The sequence below is a fragment of the Phyllobates terribilis genome, unplaced genomic scaffold, assembly GCF_046119375.1.
Source record: "Phyllobates terribilis strain yellow unplaced genomic scaffold, ASM4611937v1 Scaffold_9__5_contigs__length_417890890, whole genome shotgun sequence".
In the NCBI taxonomy this organism is placed as follows: Eukaryota; Metazoa; Chordata; class Amphibia; order Anura; family Dendrobatidae; genus Phyllobates; species Phyllobates terribilis.
In genome coordinates, this window is record NW_027362769.1 from 413727195 (window position 1) to 413746483 (window position 19289).

The 19289-nt window shown below is 49.5% G+C and overlaps 1 protein-coding gene across 1 annotated transcript in view; it reads left to right on the top strand.

Annotated features, from left to right (window-relative positions):
• KREMEN2 (kringle containing transmembrane protein 2) overlaps positions 1-12004 on the top strand; it is a 54454-nt gene extending 42450 nt beyond the window's left edge. Inside the window, exons 8-9 of the mRNA XM_073649034.1 lie at positions 4342-4405; positions 5306-12004. Of these exons, the coding sequence (XP_073505135.1) occupies positions 4342-4405; positions 5306-5441 (200 nt within the window). The 3' untranslated portion in view covers positions 5442-12004. The remainder of the gene's footprint in view (positions 1-4341; positions 4406-5305) is intronic.
• Positions 12005-19289: the final 7285 nt, after the last annotated feature.

Genomic DNA, 19289 nt, shown 5'->3' on the forward strand with positions numbered 1-19289 from the left:
TGGGGGGGTCTGGAGAGAGAAAGCTGTTGGCTGAGCCTCCATGTCTATAGTGGGGGGTCTGGAGAGAGAGCTGTCGGCTGAGCCTCCATGTCTATAGTGGGGGGGTCTGGAGAGACAGCTGTCGGCTGAGCCTCCATGTCTATAGTGGGGGGTCTGGAGAGAGAGCTGTCGGCTGAGCCTCCATGTCTATAGTGGAGGGGTCTGGAGAGAGAGCTGTCGGCTGAGCCTCCATGTCTATAGTGGGGGGTCAGGAGAGAGAGCTGTCGGCTGAGCCTCCATGTCTATAGTGGGGGGGTCTGGAGAGAGGGCTGTCGGCTGAGCCTCCATATCTATAGTGGGGGGTCTGGAGAGAGGGCTGTCGGATGAGCCTCCATGTCTATGGAGGGGGGGGGTCTGGAGAGAGAGCAGTTGGCTGAGCCTCCATGTCTATAGTGGGGGGGTATGGAGAGAGAGCTGTCGGCTGAGCCTCCATGTCTATAGTGGGGGGGTTTGGAGAGAGGGGTGTCGCCTGAGTATCCATGTCTATATGGGGGGGGTCTGGAGAGAGAGCTGTTGGCTGAGCCTTCATGTCTATAGTGGGGGGGTCTGGAGAGAGAGCTGTCGGCTGAGCCTCCATTTCTATAATGGGGGGTTCTGGAGAGAGCTGTCGGCTGAGCCTCCATGTTTATAGTGGGGGGGACTGGAGAGAGGTCTGTTGGCTGAGCCTCCATGTCTATAGTGGGGGGTTCTGGAGAGAGAGCTGTCGGCTTAGCCTCCATGTCTATAGTGGAGGAGTCTGGAGAGAGGGCTGTCGGCTGAGCCTCCATGTCTATAGGGGGGGGTCTGGAGAGAGAGCTGTCGGCTGAGCCTCCATGTCTACAGTGGAGGAGTCTGGAGAGAGGGCTGTCGCCTGATCCTTCATGTCTATAGTGGGGAGTCTGGAGAGAGAGCTGTCGGCTGAGCCTCCATGTCTATAGTGGAGGAGTCTGGAGAGAGGGCTGTCGGCTGAGCCTCCATGTCTATGGGGGGGGGTCTGGAGAGAGCTGTCGGCTGAGCCTCCATGTCTATAGTGGGGGGTCTGGAGAGAGAGCTGTCGGCTGAGCCTCCATGTCTATAGTGGGGAGTCTGGAGAGAGAGCTGTCAGCTGAGCCTCCATGTCTATAGGGGGGGGTCTGGAGAGAGGGCTGTCGGCTGAGCCTCCATGTCTATAGTGGAGGAGTCTGGAGAGAGAGCTGTCGACTGAGCCTCCATGTCTATAGTGGGGGGTCTGGAGAGAGAGCTGTCGACTGAGCCTCCATGTCTATAGTGGGGGGTCTGGAGAGAGAGCTGTCGGCTGAGCCTCCATGTCTATAGTGGGGAGTCTGGAGAGAGAGCTGTCGGCTGAGCCTCCATGTCTATAGTGGGGGGCCTGGAGAGAGGGCTGTCGGCTGAGCCTCCATGTCTATAGTGGGGGGGTCTGGAGAGAGAGCTGTCGGCTGAGCCTCCATGTCTATAGTGGGGGGTCTGGAGAGAGAGCTGTCGGCTGAGCCTCCATGTCTATAGTGGGGGGGTCTGGAGAGAGAGCTGTCGGCTGAGCCTCCATGTCTATAGTGGGGGGTCAGGAGAGAGAGCTGTCGGCTGAGCCTCCATGTCTATAGTGGGGGGGTCTGGAGAGAGGGCTGTCGGCTGAGCCTACATGTCTATAGTGGGGGGGTCTGGAGAGAGAAAGCTGTCGGCCGAGCTGAGCCTCCATGTCTATAGGGGGGGGGTCTGGAGAGAGCTGTCGGCTGAGCCTCCATGTCTATAGTGGGGGGTCTGGAGAGAGAGCTGTCGGCTGAGCCTCCATGTCTATAGTGGGGAGTCTGGAGAGAGAGCTGTCGGCTGAGCCTCCATGTCTATAGGGGGGGGTCTGGAGAGAGGGCTGTCGGCTGAGCCTCCATGTCTATAGTGGAGGAGTCTGGAGAGAGAGCTGTCGACTGAGCCTCCATGTCTATAGTGGGGGGTCTGGAGAGAGAGCTGTCGACTGAGCCTCCATGTCTATAGTGGGGGGTCTGGAGAGAGAGCTGTCGGCTGAGCCTCCATGTCTATAGTGGGGAGTCTGGAGAGAGAGCTGTCGGCTGAGCCTCCATGTCTATAGTGGGGGGCCTGGAGAGAGGGCTGTCGGCTGAGCCTCCATGTCTATAGTGGGGGGGTCTGGAGAGAGAGCTGTCGGCTGAGCCTCCATGTCTATAGTGGGGGGTCTGGAGAGAGAGCTGTCGGCTGAGCCTCCATGTCTATAGTGGGGGGGTCTGGAGAGAGAGCTGTCGGCTGAGCCTCCATGTCTATAGTGGGGGGTCAGGAGAGAGAGCTGTCGGCTGAGCCTCCATGTCTATAGTGGGGGGGTCTGGAGAGAGGGCTGTCGGCTGAGCCTCCATGTCTATAGTGGGGGTGTCTGGAGAGAGAAAGCTGTCGGCCGAGCTGAGCCTCCATGTCTATAGTGGGGGGTGTTTGGAGAGAGGGCTGTCGGCTGAGCCTTCATGTCTATAGTGGGTGTTCTGGAGAGAGAGCTGTCGGCTGAGCCTCCATGTCTATAGTGGGGGGTCTGGAGAGAGAGCTGTCGGCTGAGCCTCCATGTCTATAGTGGGGGGGTCTGGAGAGAGAGCTGTCGGCTGAGCCTCCATGTCTATAGTGGGGGGTCAGGAGAGAGAGCTGTCGGCTGAGCCTCCATGTCTATAGTGGGGGGGTCTGGAGAGAGGGCTGTCGGCTGAGCCTCCATGTCTATAGTGGGGGTGTCTGGAGAGAGAAAGCTGTCGGCCGAGCTGAGCCTCCATGTCTATAGTGGGGGGTGTTTGGAGAGAGGGCTGTCGGCTGAGCCTTCATGTCTATAGTGGGTGTTCTGGAGAGAGGGCTGTCGGCTGAGCCTCCATGTCTATAGTGGGTGGTCTGGAGAGAGGGCTGTCGGCTGAGCCTCCATGTCTAAAGTGGGGGGGTCTGGAGAGAGGGCTGTCGGCTGAGCCTCCATGTCTATAGTGGGGGGGTCTGGAGAGAGAGCTGTCGGCTGAGCCTCCATGTCTATAGTGGGTGGTCTGGAGAGAGAGCCGTCGGCTGAACCTCCATGTCTATAGTGGGGGGGTTTGGAGAGAGAGCCGTCGGCTGAGCCTCCATGTCTATAAGGGGGGGTCTGGAGAGAGAGCTGTCGGCTGAGCCTCCATGTCTATAAGGGGGGGTCTGGAGAGAGGGCTGTCGGCTAAGCCTCAAGTCTATAGTGGGGGGTCTGGAGAGAGCTGTCGGCTGAGCCTCCATGTCTATGGGGGGGGGGTCTGGAGAGAGGGCTGTCGGCTGAGCCTCCATGTCTATAGTTGGGGGGTCTGGAGAGAGCTGGCGGCTGAGCCTCCATGTCTATAGGGGGGGGGTCTGGAGAGAGAGCTGTCGGCTGAGCCTCCATGTCTATAGTGGGGGCGTCTGGAGAGAGAGCTGTCGGCTGAGCCTCCATGTCTATAGTGGGGGGTCTGGAGAGAGAGCTGTCTGCTGAGCCTCCATGTCTACAGTGGGGAGTCTGGAGAGAGAGCTGTCGGCTGAGTCTCCATGTCTATAGTGTGGGGGTCTGGAGAGAGAGCTGTCGACTGAGCCTCCATGTCTACAGTGGGGGGTCTGGAGAGAGGGCTGTCTGCTGAGCCTCCATGTCTATAGTGGAGGAGTCTGGAGAGAGGGCTGTCGGCTGAGCCTCCATGTCTATAGTGGGGGGTCTGGAGAGAGGGCTGTCGGCTGAGCCTCCATGTCTATAGTGGAGGAGTCTGGAGAGAGGGCTGTCGGCTGAGCCTCCATGTCTACAGTGGGGATCTGGAGAGAGGGCTGTCGGCTGAGCCTCCATGTCTATAGTGGGGGGGTCTGGAGAGAGGGCTGTCGGCTGAGCCTCCATGTCTATAGTGGGGGGGTTTGGAGAGAGGGCTGTCGGCTGAGCCTCCATGTCTATAGTGGGGGGTCTGGAGAGATAGCTGTCGGCTGAGCCTCCATGTCTATAGTGGGGGTGTTTGGAGAGAGGGCTGTCGGCTGAGCCTCCATGTCTATAGTGGGGGGTCTGGAGAGAGAGCTGTCGGCTGAGCCTCCATGTCTATAGTGGGTGGTCTGGAGCGGGAGCTGTCGGCTGAGCCTCCTTGTCTATAGTGGGGGGGTCTGGAGAGACAGCTGTCAGCAGGACAATGTTCACTCGCTATTGGAGATTTATGGGGTCACAAACTTGTGATGTTGAGGTGCGGAGGGTTCTACGTTTTAGATCTTCTCCTGTCATGTTCTCACCATAGATATTTGGCTTCGGAGGTGTCTGGTGCATGCTTATTCCTGTGTAAGACTCATGTTCCTGCTCGCAATCCTCCTGTACTCACTACATATCTCCTTCCTCCTCAGCATGGCTGCTCCTGGTGGCTGGCGTGGCTGTTCTGCTCCTTGGTGTTGGATATGTGATATGGAGGTAAGGTCACAAGTGTGGTGTCTTGTGTATAGTATTGGGGTAGATAAGGCCGGCTTTCTATGACCGGTTTCACCTGTAAACCATGCGGCAAAATGTGGAAAACCAGCACAGATCCCAGGTGTAGCTGAGCCGGTAACTCTGCAGCCGCGTCACCATAGAGTGGTTCTCCTGGTGCCATGACGGCTGAGCTTCCCCACTAACACTATTGTTCCCCCACCACCTGCAGGAGGTTTTTTCACATCTCCATAGATCTGCTGTGGACGGTGTTCACACTGTGTTTTACCCTCCCATCAGAGGCTCCATCCTGGGGCTTACGTCTGACGTCCTTGGGAAAACATGATTTGGGTGTATCTGCAGTCACTCGCATCTAGGAGTTCGGCTCCAATATGCAGCTACAGATGAAAATGGCATCCGACATGGTCCCATCAGCACGAATATAGCTATCCAGGACTGGAGCCACTGACGTGAGGGTAAAACACAGTGTGAACCCAGCCTTAGTCCTAAAGGTGGTTGAACACCTGGCGGAGGTGCTGCGGGGCCGTGCGCGGGAGGAGGCGCTGCGGGGCCGTGCGCGGGAGGAGGCGCTGCGGGGCCGTGCGCGGGAGGAGGCGCTACGGGGCCGTGCGCGGGAGGAGGCGCTGCGGGGCCGTGCGCGGGAGGAGGCGCTGCGGGGCCGTGTCGGGTTTCGGGTTGGATGGAATCTAAGTGATCTTGTGTGTGTGTTGGTAGATGAGCCGTCTGACATTTATGGTCTCTGGGGTCAGTAAGTGATCCAATGTGTACCTTATCAGTTGTGGGAGGACTGTCCAGAGTATACGTTATCGGGGCGGGTGGATGGTCCGGCATGTAGGTTATCTGTGTACTCTACGGGCCTGTGACCTCTGTTTACTTGTTGCTCAGGTACCCGGCCTGTGGTCGCCATACTCCTCTTTTGGGATGGGGCTCTGAGAGTTGTTCCTGGCTTTACCGACATAAGGCAACGCAGAGCGGAGACCTCACCAGTGTGAACCAGTCATCCATGAAATCCCTACTGTAAGGCTGGACGTTGGCCGCTCTCGGCATCACCGCGGGGTGAACATCCAGTTTGTGGTCACTGTATGGCCCAAATGTGGACCGTGAATGAAGGAACCTCACTGAGTGATGGCCAAGAACATCCTTCAAGCTGAGCCTGGGACACTGCTGTGCAGCCCGAGGAAGAAGACAGGACACACAGTGCCATCATCAGGCGGGCCCCACCTCTGTATCGACCGCAGGGGCCACAACCAGAGATGGAAGATGAATCCTCCCCTGTACACAAGCATTCTCTGGTGTGATAATGCTGCATGTCAAATCCTCCAGTCACCTCCAGAGCTGCACTCACTATTCTGTTGTTACATCAGGTCTTATCCTCCAGTCACCTTCAGAGCTGCAGTCACTATTCTGCTGTTACATCATGTCTTATACTGCAGTCACCTCCAGAGCTACACTCACTATTCTGCTGTTACATCAGGTCTTATCCTCCAGTCACCTCCAGAGCTACACTCACTATTCTGCTGTTACATCGTGTCTTTTCCTCCAGAGCTGCAGTCACTATTCTGCTGTTACATCAGGTCTTATCCTCCAGTCACCTCCAGAGCTGCAGTCACTATTCTGCTGTTACATCAGGTCTTTTCCTCCAGAGCTGGGGTCACTTTTCTGTCCTTTAATGACTGCCCGTTGTTCTTGTGGCATGCCGGACCCCATCCACAGTTGTTGGTGGTTGCTGCTTTTTATAGATTTTTCTTGTGCCGTTTGCGGCCCCCTGTGTGATGGAGCGGCCAGGCCCCCGATGTTGGCCTTGCAGAGTATTATTATTCCTCTTAACATAGAGCACAATCTGTAAAATATCTCCTGAAATAAATTCTCTAGCGACACTGCTCGGATACATGACATCTCATCTGTGTGATACCAGAAAGCACAAAACACAAGAAAGGGAAACAAAACCAACAAGGACCGGAGTACTTGGCCTCTGTTCAGACTGATGTGACTAAAGGGATTTTCCCACAAACAAGGAACATTCTAATCAATAGATCTTGGAATAATAACAAGGTCCAAAACTGAATGATAAAGACATGTTCCTGTGCCGAGATGATCGTATAATGAGACCCCCATATGTACCGAGCCCCTGACCCATCCGCATCCTACTTCATCTGCAGCGAGCTCCAACCCCTCCTCCGCATCTGTACCGAGCCCTACACCCGTCCTCCGCATCTGTACCGAGCCCCAGACCCGTCCTCTCATCTGTACCGAGCCCCAGACCCGTCCTCCTCATCTGTACCGAGCCCGCGACCCGTCCTCCGCATCTGTACCTAGCCCGCGACCCGTCCTCCGCATCTGTACCTAGCCCGCGACCCATCCTCCGCATCTGTACCTAGCCCTAGACCCGTCCTCCGCATCTGTACCGAGCCCCGACCCGTCCTCCGCATCTGTACCTAGCCCGCGACCCGTCCTCCTCATCTGTACCGAGCCCCGACCCGTCCTCCGCATCTGTACCTAGCCCTAGACCCGTCCTCCGTATCTGTACCGAGCCCCAGACCCGTCCTCCGCATCTGTACCGAGCCCCAGACCCGTCCTCCTCATCTGTACCGAGCCCCAGACCCGTCCTCCTCATCTGTACCGAGCCCCAGACCCGTCCTCTCATTTGTACCGAGCCTCAGACCCGTCCTCTCATCTGTACCGAGCCCCAGACCCGTCCCCTCATCTGTACCGAGCCCCAGACCCGTCCTCTCATCCGTACCGAGCCCCAGACCCGTCCTCTGCATCTGTACCGAGCCCCAGACCCGTCCTCTGCATCTGTACCGAGCCCCAGACCCGTCCTCTGCATCTGTACCGAGCACCAGACCCGTCCTCTGCATCTGTACCGAGCACCAGACCCGTCCTCCGCATCTGTACCGAGCACCAGACCCGTCCTCCGCATCTGTACCGAGCCCCAGACCCGTCCTCTCATCTGTACCGAGCTCCAGACCCGTCCTCTCATCTGTACCGAGCCCCCGACCCGTCCTCTGTATCTGTACTGAGCTCCCGACTAGAGATGAGCGAACCTCTCAAGGTACGATTTGTTTCAGCTCGGCGAACTTTCCAATGTTCGTCGAACATATCCGAATCCCACTGCATTCAATGGGTGGCAAAACCAAACGCATACACAACGCCTTTAAAGAGGTCCAATAGCTGCCAAAACAGCTCAAATTTAGGGCAGACCCCAGGAAAAGTGGCATCATTTGACCCACAGTACAAACAGTATAGTAGTTATTATTTATTATTATAGTGCCATTTATTCCATGGAACTTTACATGTGAAAAGCGGTCACCGACTGGAACAGGAGGAGAAAGGACCCTGCCCGCGAGGGCTCACAGTCTACAGGGGACGGGTGAGGATACAGTGGGTGAGGGTAGGGCCGGTCGTGCAGCGGTATGGTGGAGCGAGGGTTACTGCAGGTTGTAGGCTTGTCAGAAGAGGTAGGTCTTCAGGTTCCTTTTGAAGGTTTCCATGGTAGGCGAGAGTCTGATGTGTTGGGATAGAGAGTTCCACAGTAGGGGGGGAAGCACGGGAGAAATCTTGTATGCGATTGTGAGAAGATAAGGTAAGAGGGGAGTAGAGAAGGAGATCTCGTGAGGATCGGAGGTTGCGTGCAGGTATGTACCGGGAGGCTAGGTCAGAGATATATGGAGAAGACAGGTTGTGGATGGCTTTGTATGCCAAAGTTAGGGGTTTGAACTGGAGTCTCTGGGCAACAGAGAGCCAGTCCAGGGATTGACAGAGGGCAGCAGCCCGGCAAAAGCGGTGTGACAGGTGGATTAGTCGGCCAGCAGAGTTTAGGATGGATTGGAGGGGTGCAAGAGTGTTAGTAGGGAGGCCACAGAGCAGGAGGTTGCAGTAGTCTAGGCGGGAGATGATGAGGGTGTACGCTAATGTTTCTGTAGATTCATGGTTGGGGAATGTGCGGCTCCGGGAGATATTTTCGAGTCAGCAGGAAGTGGAAAGGGCTTGGATCTCAGGTTTGATGAAGAGAACAGAGCCAAGCTTGCGGGACTGGGGAGAGCGGGCAGCCTTTGACTTTGATGGATAGGTCAGTTGGGGAGTTGAATGAGATGGTGGAAAGATGATGAGGTCAGTGATACTGATGAGACTCAGATACATGAGGTGCATGCGGACTGTACTGTGCTGTCAGGGCAGGAAGAGAAGAAGGATGACTCTCAGGGTGAGGAGTGGGAAAAAGGATAGGATGATGATGAGGTTATAGATCCCACTTGGCGTGAACCCAGAGGCACACAGCTGAGTAGCTCAGCAGAGGAGGTGGAAGAGGAAGATGAGGAGGTTACGTTGCGGCTTACCGCACAGCCACTGAGTGATGCAACCACAACAAGCACTGCATCCACAGCAACAACTGTGGCTATGGCCAGCAGTGGTCGCGGGTCTGCAGTTCGCAGGGGCGGCAAGGGTTGCCTAGTATGGGTCTTTTTGGAGACCGCAAACAATAACGTGAGTTGTGTCATCTGCCAACTTTGTTAAAAACGACTGAGTAGAGGCAAAAATTGCATTAATTTGACGACTACATGCATGAAGTGGCACATGCGCTATCAACATGTGTTAGACTGGGAATCTCACTGCGCTAAAATGCAGACTAGCGGGACTCGCCAACCACCGGCCACCCCATCAACCGCATCTTCCTCCGTCACAGTGGCAAGCGTTGTAACACAGCTCTCCGGCCGCCGAACCTCCACTTGTTTACCTGCTACAGTCGGAGTGCGTGAGAGCCCGTCAGATGTTACGGAAGTGGCACATGCCTGCTGTCTTTGACCGATCTCAGACACTGAGCACACCCCATCTTTCTATAACTTTTCCACCTGCACCTCACTCACAGTCCAGCAGTTTGTCGTGTTCACCCTACTCCAACCTCTCAGCACAGCAGCCAGCCCTCGGTCCCGCAGTCACAAAAGATTGTTTCCTACTACCCATGCCAAAGCAAAGAACTTGAACTTCCCCATCTCCAATCTGTTGGCCACGCAAAAGCTGCCTTTCTGCTTGGTGGATACAAACGTTTTCCGAAAGATGATGGCCATTGCAGTTGCCATTACGTCTCTAAGGAAGATGTGCCTGTGCTACACCAGCATGTTGCAGACAACATCACCCTTTCCTTGAAAAAAAATCTATGTCTGCCAGGGTGTGCATTTCACCACTGACACCTAGACAAGCAAACATGGCCAGGGTCGTTGCATCTCACTGACTGTGTGACTCTGGTGGCTGTTGGTGCAGGCGGGAAATGGGCTGCTCCACAAGTGTTAGAATGATCCCCAAGGCTTGTAGGGAGCTTGGGGATGGAGAAGTAAACCACTACCCACCAGAAGATGGAGAACTAAACCACTAGACACCAGGGGATGGAGAACTAAACCACTAGACACCAGGGGATGGAGAACTAAACCACTAGACACCAGGGGATGGAGAACTAAACCACTACCCACCAGGGGATGAAGAACTAAACCACTACCCACCAGAAGATGGAGAAATATACTACTAGTCAACAAGAGTTGGAGAACTAAACTACTAAACACCTAGGATTGGAGAACTAAGCCACTACACACCAGGGGATGGAGAACAAAACCACTAGACACCAAGTCTTGGAATTCCCAAGGCTTGCGGGACAAACCTCTGTATCAAACACTTCTTCACTGTTTCTGCCCCTCCCCCCCCCTCCCTACTGCGCAGCCATGGCTCACCGCAATCAGGCAGTGTTTAAATTAACATGCCTTGGATATCGCAGTCATACAGATCAGGAGTTGTGGACGGCTCTCCAGGCTGAGTTTGAGTGATGGCTGCCTCCACTGAACCTGGAGCCAGGAAAAGCCGTATGTGATAACTGTGCAAACCTGGTGGTGGCCCTATGCCGGGGTTAACCTCACAAATGTGCCTTGCATGGCTCACATCCTCAACCTGATAGTACAGCAATTTCTCCACCACTATCCTGGCCTGGATGCGCTGCTGCAGAAACCACGGTCACTGTGCGCTCACTTCCGCCATTCGAAACCTGCAGGTTATCGACTTGCGTCGCTACAGAGATCTTTCGGCTTACTGGTTAACCTGTTGATATGCGATGTGCCGACATGGTGTAATTCAACTCTGCACATGTTGCAGCGACTGTGGCTGCGGCAACGAGCCCTGAAGCGGTATCTTATGTTGCATAAGCGCCAAAGAAGGAGATAGAAGTACCCAGAAAAATGATTTAAAAATGTTTTCATCTTTATTAGACATGATTAAAAATACATAACACATATATAAAAACAAGAAAAAAAGCACAGGAAAAATTGCAGTATCTCAGATGTTATATGCAAAAATAATCTTTTCACCTCCCTGATTGCATGAGAAGACCCAGAAGACACAGTAAAAAACCAATAGGAAGGTCACCTATGTTATATCATATTAATCAATCCTTTGTAATCAAGACCAATTGTGTCCTCAAAGAAATGTATAACACCGTTTGACTAAAGTGCAGGATAATTCTAAAGTGTTATCAAAAGTGCATATTACTGAATTAAATATGGAGAAAATATATACCATTAGGATGTAACCAATTGGTACCAAAAAGCATGGAGTCTTAATGATATTAAATAATGATTATTCATAGGGGGAGAGAAAAAGAGAAACAACATACAGCAAAAAAAAGAGTTAGTTTACCACACAGCCCTTTTACAGTTTTAAAAAGGCTACTAAGATGGTTAGCGCTGACAATGTCATCATCAGCATCACTATTCCGGTCATCTACATGCTGGAGCACACTTTGAATAGTCTGCAGAAGGAGGTGGTGGTCCCAGGGGAAGAGGATATGGAAGGGTTAACAATATCTCTGAGTGTCTTCACACAGGCGGTTGCCATGGGAGGAACAAATGGAGGAAGAGGTGATGGATGCGCAACAGTTAGGAGATGAAGAAGATAATGATTCCCTCTCTATTGTCAGTGGTTGCCTGGAGAGGATGGAGGAAGCAAGCTTGAGTGTTATCCCACCACCAACTCATTATGGACTGGGACCTCATGAAAGAGACCGACCCGTGATCGGTTTCTTGCAGCACTATCTCCAACGCGATTGTTGCTCGTATTGTTAGAATTAGAAATAGTGCTGACTACTGGGTTGCCACTATGTTCGATTCACAGTACAAAAGTAAATTTTGCCAGTTGCTTCTGCCCCTGGAAAGGGACGCGCCCATGCTGCAGTATTAAAACCTGTTTGAAGAAAATCTTGAGAGTGTTTTTTCCCCAAGACAGCAGTGAGGCACACAGTGTGCATAGCAGTGATAGACTTCCAATCCCGGGAACGTTGAGTCGTCAACGCAAGTACATCAGCAGCCTTGCAGCGCTGGGGTCCTGGGTTCCAACCCCACCAAGGACAACATCTGCAAGGAATTATGTTCTCCCCGTGTTTGCGTGGGTTTCCTCTGGGTACTCCTTTTTCTTCCCACACTCCAAAGACATACTGATAGGAACTTCAGATTGTGAGCCCCAATGGGGACAGTGCTGATAATGTCTGTAAAGCGATGTGGAATTATTGGTGCTATATAAGTGAGTAGAATAAATAATTAGAAATTGATGCCACTTTTGTGGTATCTGTCCACAATTATTGAAAATGTTTGGTCTCCCAAGTTGGATCTCCTTCATTTGTGTTGCCTGAATTTGGCAGAGCTCTCAGAGCACCAGGCCTACACCTGTCACTCATCGATCAGTTAGTTATCAAAGTTTAAGCTAGAAATGCGGCTCCAATCCCTGTCCCATTCTTAAATGTGGACTGGTTTCAGGATGCTATTAGCGCAACCAATTTAAATTCTGAAATTTGGACTCCTGGATGGTGCACAATATTAGCACAAAATATTTACCGGCTGGAATGTGGCCAGGTCTCTGGACCACGCTATTAGCACAAAGAATTTATATTGTGAAATGTGGACTCCTGGCTGGAGCACAATATCTAGTACAAAATAATTAAAAGCTAAAATGTGGCCTGCTTTATGTAGCACAGTAGTAACAGAATTTTTTTGATTTTTTACGGTGGACGAGCCTTGGATACAGCAGAATCTCAGCACAAAAAAAAATACAACCTCAGATGAGGCCTACTTTCTATAGCATGGTAGTAACAGAACAAAATTTAGATTTTATCATGTCAACCCCTGTATGGAGAAGAATATCAGCACCAAAGAATTAAAAGCTCAAATGTGGGCTAGTTTGTAGCACTGTAGTAGCAGCAAATATTCAGATGTGGCCTGCTGTATGTATCAAGTTAGTAACAGAAGAAATTAGATTTTTTTTTACTGTGGATGAGGCCTGGATACAGTAGAATATATGCGTCCAAAAAAATTACAAGCTCACATTTGACCTACTTTTTGTAACACGGTAGTAACAGAACAAATTTGGATTTTATCATGTCAAACCCTGTATGGAGAATGAGGAGTCTCCACATTTCAAAAAATTAGGGGCAGACACCACCAAAGTTGCATCAATTTCACCAGTGTAGAAATAGTATAGTGGAGACCAACACTCCTTCCACTACAGAAAACACATCAGATGGAAACTCAATCAGGAGTCTCCACATTTCAAAAAATTATTAACATCAGCAGCAGCAGCAACAGCTGGCACAGAAGCCACAAGAAACATATCACAGACTGCAATTACACGAGATCAATGCAGCACACTAAAAACTACACCATCGCCTAGTCTGCACAGTCTACAATTGGGGTGCAAAAGTCCTTGGAGATCCATGACTTGTTCATCTTGATGAAAGTTAGGTGGTCTTCACTTTCAGGGGACAGCCGGCTGCGCTTATCCGTCAGGACACCACCAGCAGCGCTGAAGACACGTTCAGAGAGAATCGCGATCCACCCGCAGCTGTTAACATGTTAAATGCCGCTGTCAATCTCTGACAGCAGCATTTAACATTGCCGCGCCGGAAGCGCAGCATTAGCTCCGCCCATTGGTGACCCTGTCACGTGATCGCGGGTCACTGATGGGTGGGCATGACAACCCTGGGTCTGCAGCAGACCCCAGTGGTTGTCATGAGCTGGTCGCTATAAGCGCCACCTAGTGGTCGGCGCTCATAGCACAGGAGCATTTCTGCTACATAGAGGTGATCTGCTCATCACCTCTATGTAGCAGAGGCGATCAGACAACTGCTGCTTCTAGTCTCCTATGGAGACTATAGAAACATGCAAAAAGTGTAAAAAAAAATGTTTTTAAAAAATATAAAAGTTTAAATCACCCCCCTTTCGCCCCATTCAAAATAAAATAATAAAAAATAAACCCCACATACACATATTTGGTATCGCCGCGTTCAGAATCGCCCGATCTATCAATATAAAAAAAGAATTAATCCGATCGGTAAACGGCGTAATGAGAAAAAAATTCCAAACGCCAGAATTAAGTTTTTTTGGTCGCCACAACATTGCAATAAAATGCAATAATGGGCGATCAAAACATCGGATCTACCCCAAAATGGTATCAATAAAAACGTCAGCCCGGCGCGCAAAAAATAAGCCCTCACCCTGCCCCAGATACCGAAAAATGGAGATGCTAAGGGTCTCGGAAAATGGCGCCATTTTTTTATATTTTTTTTTTCACCGCTTAAATAAAAAAGAACCTGTACATGTTTGGTGTCTACGAACTCGTAATGACCTGGAGAATAGTAATGGCAGCTCAGTTTTAGCATCCAGTGAACGTGGAAAATAAAAAAAAAAACTGTGGTATTGCATTTTTTTTTTTTGCAATTTCACCGCACTTGGAATTTTTTTCCCGTTTTCCAGTACGTGATATGGTAAAACTAGTAATGGCGTTTAAAAGTACAACTCGTCCCGCAAAAAATAAGCCCTCACACGGTCATATTGACCAAAAAAAATAAAAACGCTATGGCTCTGGGAACAAGGGGAGCAAAAAACGAAAATGCAAAAACGGAAAATCCTAAAGTCGCGAAGGGGTTAAGCCAAGAGAAATAAACTATTGTGTTTGTGTGAACTTGGGTGTGAACAGACCAGTATTTGTATAACCCTGATTGTTGTCTTCTCTTGGATCTGTGAACAACTATGTTTGTTAATATGCTAATTACATATTATACTAAAGCCAGCTGAATGTTGATTTAACCCCTTAAGGACTAGAGATGAGCGGTGTTCGACTAGAACTGTTCGCCAATCTCAAATTCGAGCTGTTTTGGGCGGTGTTTGAGCCGTTCTATGAACGCGAACGATTTGCAAAAAATTCGGCTGTTCGAGGTTATGTTCGATAACTGTTCGTACACCAAAATCATAACTGGATTTTTTCACATCATGCAGGGATTGCCTGCCACTCACTGTAATGCCACAGCCATGGTGGTTGTGTCATTACAATGATTGCCCAAATCGATGGGAACAGTGCTCACAGTGAAACATGAAAAGCCGACAATTCATCAGCGGCATACACCGGTACCCGACAATTTATAACAGAAAGAATTGCCGTGAGCGCAGGAGAATTCTCTCACGCTCACCGCAAGTGCAGGAGAATTCTCCCACGCTGTCAGTGACGTGCATGAGGTGAGCTGAGTTCATTGGACATGAACTCGGCTCATCTTTATGCTGTCACAGCCAGACACTGAGGAGCACAAGCATGCCTGCGCTTCTCAGTGTCTGCGGGATGACAGGCTGGATGGCGGCGTTCTGCTGCGGTCCAGCCTGTCATGTGAATGTAGCAGAGCTGGAGCCATCGTGGGAACCATGGAAAGGTAAGGATGATGTTGCTTTATTATTTTTCTTTTATTGCAGGAGATCGTTGGCTTCAGCTGGAATGGGCGTGATGGTAAGTATGGTTTAATTTAGAACAATAAAGGATTGTGTGTTTATTTCAATTAAAGGACTTTATTCTAGGTGCTTGTGTTTTTTTTTTAACTTTGACTATGGGGTTAGTAATGGGGGTGTCTTATAGACGCCTCTCCATTACTAACCTGGGCTTGATGTCAGCTGGCATTATAAGCTGACATCAACCCCAGCCCTATTACCCCACTGCCACCGCTACAGGGCAGTGGGAAGAGCGAGGCTAAGTACCAGAATTCGCACATCCTATGGATGCGCCATTTCTGGGGCGGCTGACGTTTCTAGCCTTGGAGGGGGCCAATATTCATGGCACCCTTCTTGGGCTATTAATATCAGCCCCCAGCTGTCTGCCTAGCCTTTGCTAGCTATTAAAATAGGGGGGACCCCACGCCTTTTTTTTTGGGGGGGGGGGGGTCCCCCATTTTAATAGCTAATAAAGGCTAGGTATTCGGCTGGGGGCTATTAGTAGCCTGGGAAGCTCCTTGGGTATTACCCCCTTCCCAGGCTTCAAACATCTGCCCCAGCTGTCTGCTTAACCTCCGCTAGAGACTAAAATTACGGGGAACCCCACGCCAATTTTTTTTTTTAATAAATACTTTATTTTAACACTAAATGACAAGTACAGTCACCAACACTATCACTGTACTTCTTATATACAGTTATATGAAAAAGTTTGGGCACCCCTATTAATCTTAAGCTTAATGTTTTATAAAAATTGGTGTTTTTGCAGCAGCTCTTTCAGTTTGATATATGTAATAACTGTTGGACACAGTAATGTTTCTGCCTTGAAATGAGGTTTATTGTACTAACAGAAAATGTGCAATCTGCATTCAAACAAAATTTGACAGGTGCATAAGTATGGGCACCTCACCAGAAAAGTGACATTAATATTTAGTAGATCCTCCTTTTGCATCTAGTCGCTTCCTATAGCTTTTAATGAGTTCCTGGATCCTGGATGAAGGTATTTTTGACCATTCCTCTTTACAAAACAATTCCAGTTCAGTTAAGTTTGATGGTCGCCGAGCATGGACAGCCCTCTTCAAATGATCCCACAGATGTTCAATGATATTCAGGTCTGGGGACTGGGATGGCCATTCCAGAACATTATAATTGTTCCGCTGCATGAATGCCTGAGTAGATTTGGAGCGGTGTTTTGGATCATTGTCTTGCTGAAAGACCCATCCCCTGTGTAACTTCAACTTTATCACTGATTCTTGAACATTATTGTCAAGAATCTGCTGATACTGAGTGGAATCCATGCGTCCCTCAACTTTAACAAGATTCCCGGTGCTGGCATTGGCCACACAGCCCCAAAGCATGATGGAACCTCCATCAAATTTTACTGTGGGTAGCAAGTGTTTTTCTTGGAATGCTGTGTTTTTTTGCCGCCATGCATATGACAAAACAACTCAATCTTGGTTTCATCAGTCCACAGGACCTTCTTCCAAAAAGAAATTGGCTTCTCCAAATGTGCTTTTGCATACCTCAGCCGACTCTGTTTGTGGCGTGCTTGCAGAAACGGCTTCTTTCGCATCACTCTCCCATACAGCTTCTCCTTGTGCAAAGTGCGTTGTATAGTTGACCGATGCACAGTGACACCATCTGCAGCAAGTTGATGCTGCAGCTCTCTGGAGTTGGTCTGAGGATTGTCCTTGACTGATCTCACCATTCTTCCTCTCTGCCTTTCTGATGTTTTTCTTGGCCTGCCACTTCTGGCCTTAACAAGAACTGTCCCTGTGTTCTTCCATTTCCTTACTATGTTCCTCACAGTGGAAACTGACAGGTTAAATCTCTGAGACAGCTTTTTGTATCCTTCCCCTGAACAACTATGTTGAATAATCTTTGTTTTCAGATCATTTGACAGTTGTTTTGAGGAGCCCATGATGACACTCTTCAGAGGAGATTCAAACCGGAGAACAACTTGCAAGTGGCCACTTTAAGTAGCTTTTCTCATGATTGCATACACCTGGCTATGAAGTTCAAAGCTCAATGAGGTTACAAAACCAAAAAAAGTGCTTTAGTAAGTCAGTAAAAAGTAGGTAGGAGTATTTAAAACAAGAAAATGATAAGGGTGCCCATGCTTATGCACCTGTCAAATTTTGTTTGAATGCAGATTGCACATTTTCTGTTAGTACAATAAACCTCATTTCAAGGCAGAAACATTACTGTGTCCAACAGTTATTACATAGATCAAACTGAAATAGCTGTTGCAAAAACACCAATTTTTATAAAACATTAAGCTTAAGATTAATAGGGGTGCCCAAACTTTTTCATATAACTGTATGTGACTGACATGTTTCTATCTATCTAATCTATGTGTGATGCTCTATTCTTTCTGTTCTAAATTGTTGGGTACCGCTGCTGAATTGCCGGTTGGCTTTTTTAAAGAGAGCGTCTTCTGAGCAGTTTGTCAGCTTTTGGACACCTTTGAATGTTTTCTATGTGTTTTTGTTTGCCTGCCATTGGTTTTAAAGGTGTTCGACGAACATCCCGGTGTTCGACAAACCGAACCCGAACACTACGGGGGTGGCTCAACACTATTAAGGACCCTGGGATTTTCCGTTTTTACATTTTCGTTTTTTGCTCCCCTTGTTCCCAGAGCCATAGCTTTTTTATTTTTTGGTCAATATGGCCGTGTGAGGGCTTATTTTTTGCGGGATGAGTTGTACTTTTGAACGACATTACTAGTTTTACCATATCTTGTACGGGAAAAAAATTCCAAGTGCAGTGAAATTGCAAAAAAAGTGCAATACCACGGATTTTTTTTACCACGTTCACTGATTGCTAAACCTGCCCTGCCATCACTATTCTCCAGGTCATTACGAGTTCGTAGACACCAAACATGTACAGGTTCTTTTGTATTTAAGTGGTGGAAAAAAAATCCAAAGTTTGCTAAAAAAAAAAAAAAAAAAAAAAAAAAGCCCCATTTTCCGAGACCAGTAGCATCTCCATTTTTCGGTATCTGGGGCGGGGTGAGGGCTTATTCTTTGCGCGCCCAGCTGACGTTTTTATTGATACCATTTTGGGGTAAATCCGATGTGTTGATCGCCCGTTATTGCATTTTATTGCAGTGTTGCGGCGACCAAAAAACGTAATTCTGGCGTTTAGAATCACGCCGTTTACCGTTCTAATTATTCTTTTATATTGATAGATCGGGCGATTCTGAACGCGGCGATACCAAATATGTGTATGTGGGGTTTATTTTTTATTATATTTTGAATGGGGCAAAAGGGGGGTGATTTAAGCTTTTATATTTTTTTAAATATTTTTAAAAACTTTTTTTTTTTTTTTACACTTTTTGCTTGCTTCTATAATCTTCATAGGAGACTAGAAGCAGCAGTTGTCTGATCGCCTCTGCTACATAGAGGTGATGAGCAGATCACTATGTAGCAGAAATGCTCCTGTGCTATGAGAGCCGACCACTAGATGGCGCTCATAGCGATCAGTATATGACAACCACTGGAATCAGCTGCAGACCCAGGGTTGTCATGCCAACCCATCAGTGACCCGCGATCACGTGACAGGGTCACCGATGGGCGGAGTAAGTGACATGCTTCCGGCGCGGCGCTGTTAAATGTCGGTCAGAGATTGACAGCGGCATTTAACTGGTTAACAGCCGCGGGTGGATCACGATTCCACCCTTGGCTGTTGCGGGCACATGTCAGCTGTAATAATCAGCTGACGTGTGCCCGGTTCAGTGCGGACACAGCACCAGAGCCCTCATTGAATCGGGGGGTGATAGCCTGGTGCGTACTATTACGCCCCAGGATTTAAAGGGGTTAAAAAGCCCCCTGCTATACCAGCTATGTAAATTGATTAGCTCAAACAATGAGACCTGAGTGAGCCCTGCACCTTTACCTCTGACTGATGACCTTAGCCACATATGTAAATATAAAAAAGGGTTTTTCTATCCTGTTAAAAAGAGAGCATTGAAAGAGACTTTACAAGGAGAATCAAAGATCAGACTCTCTCCAGACCACCAGCTTGGTAGCTCTTATCCAAAGACACAGATTTGGATTCTACATGATTTCAGCCTAAGGGTACATGGCCTAGACTGG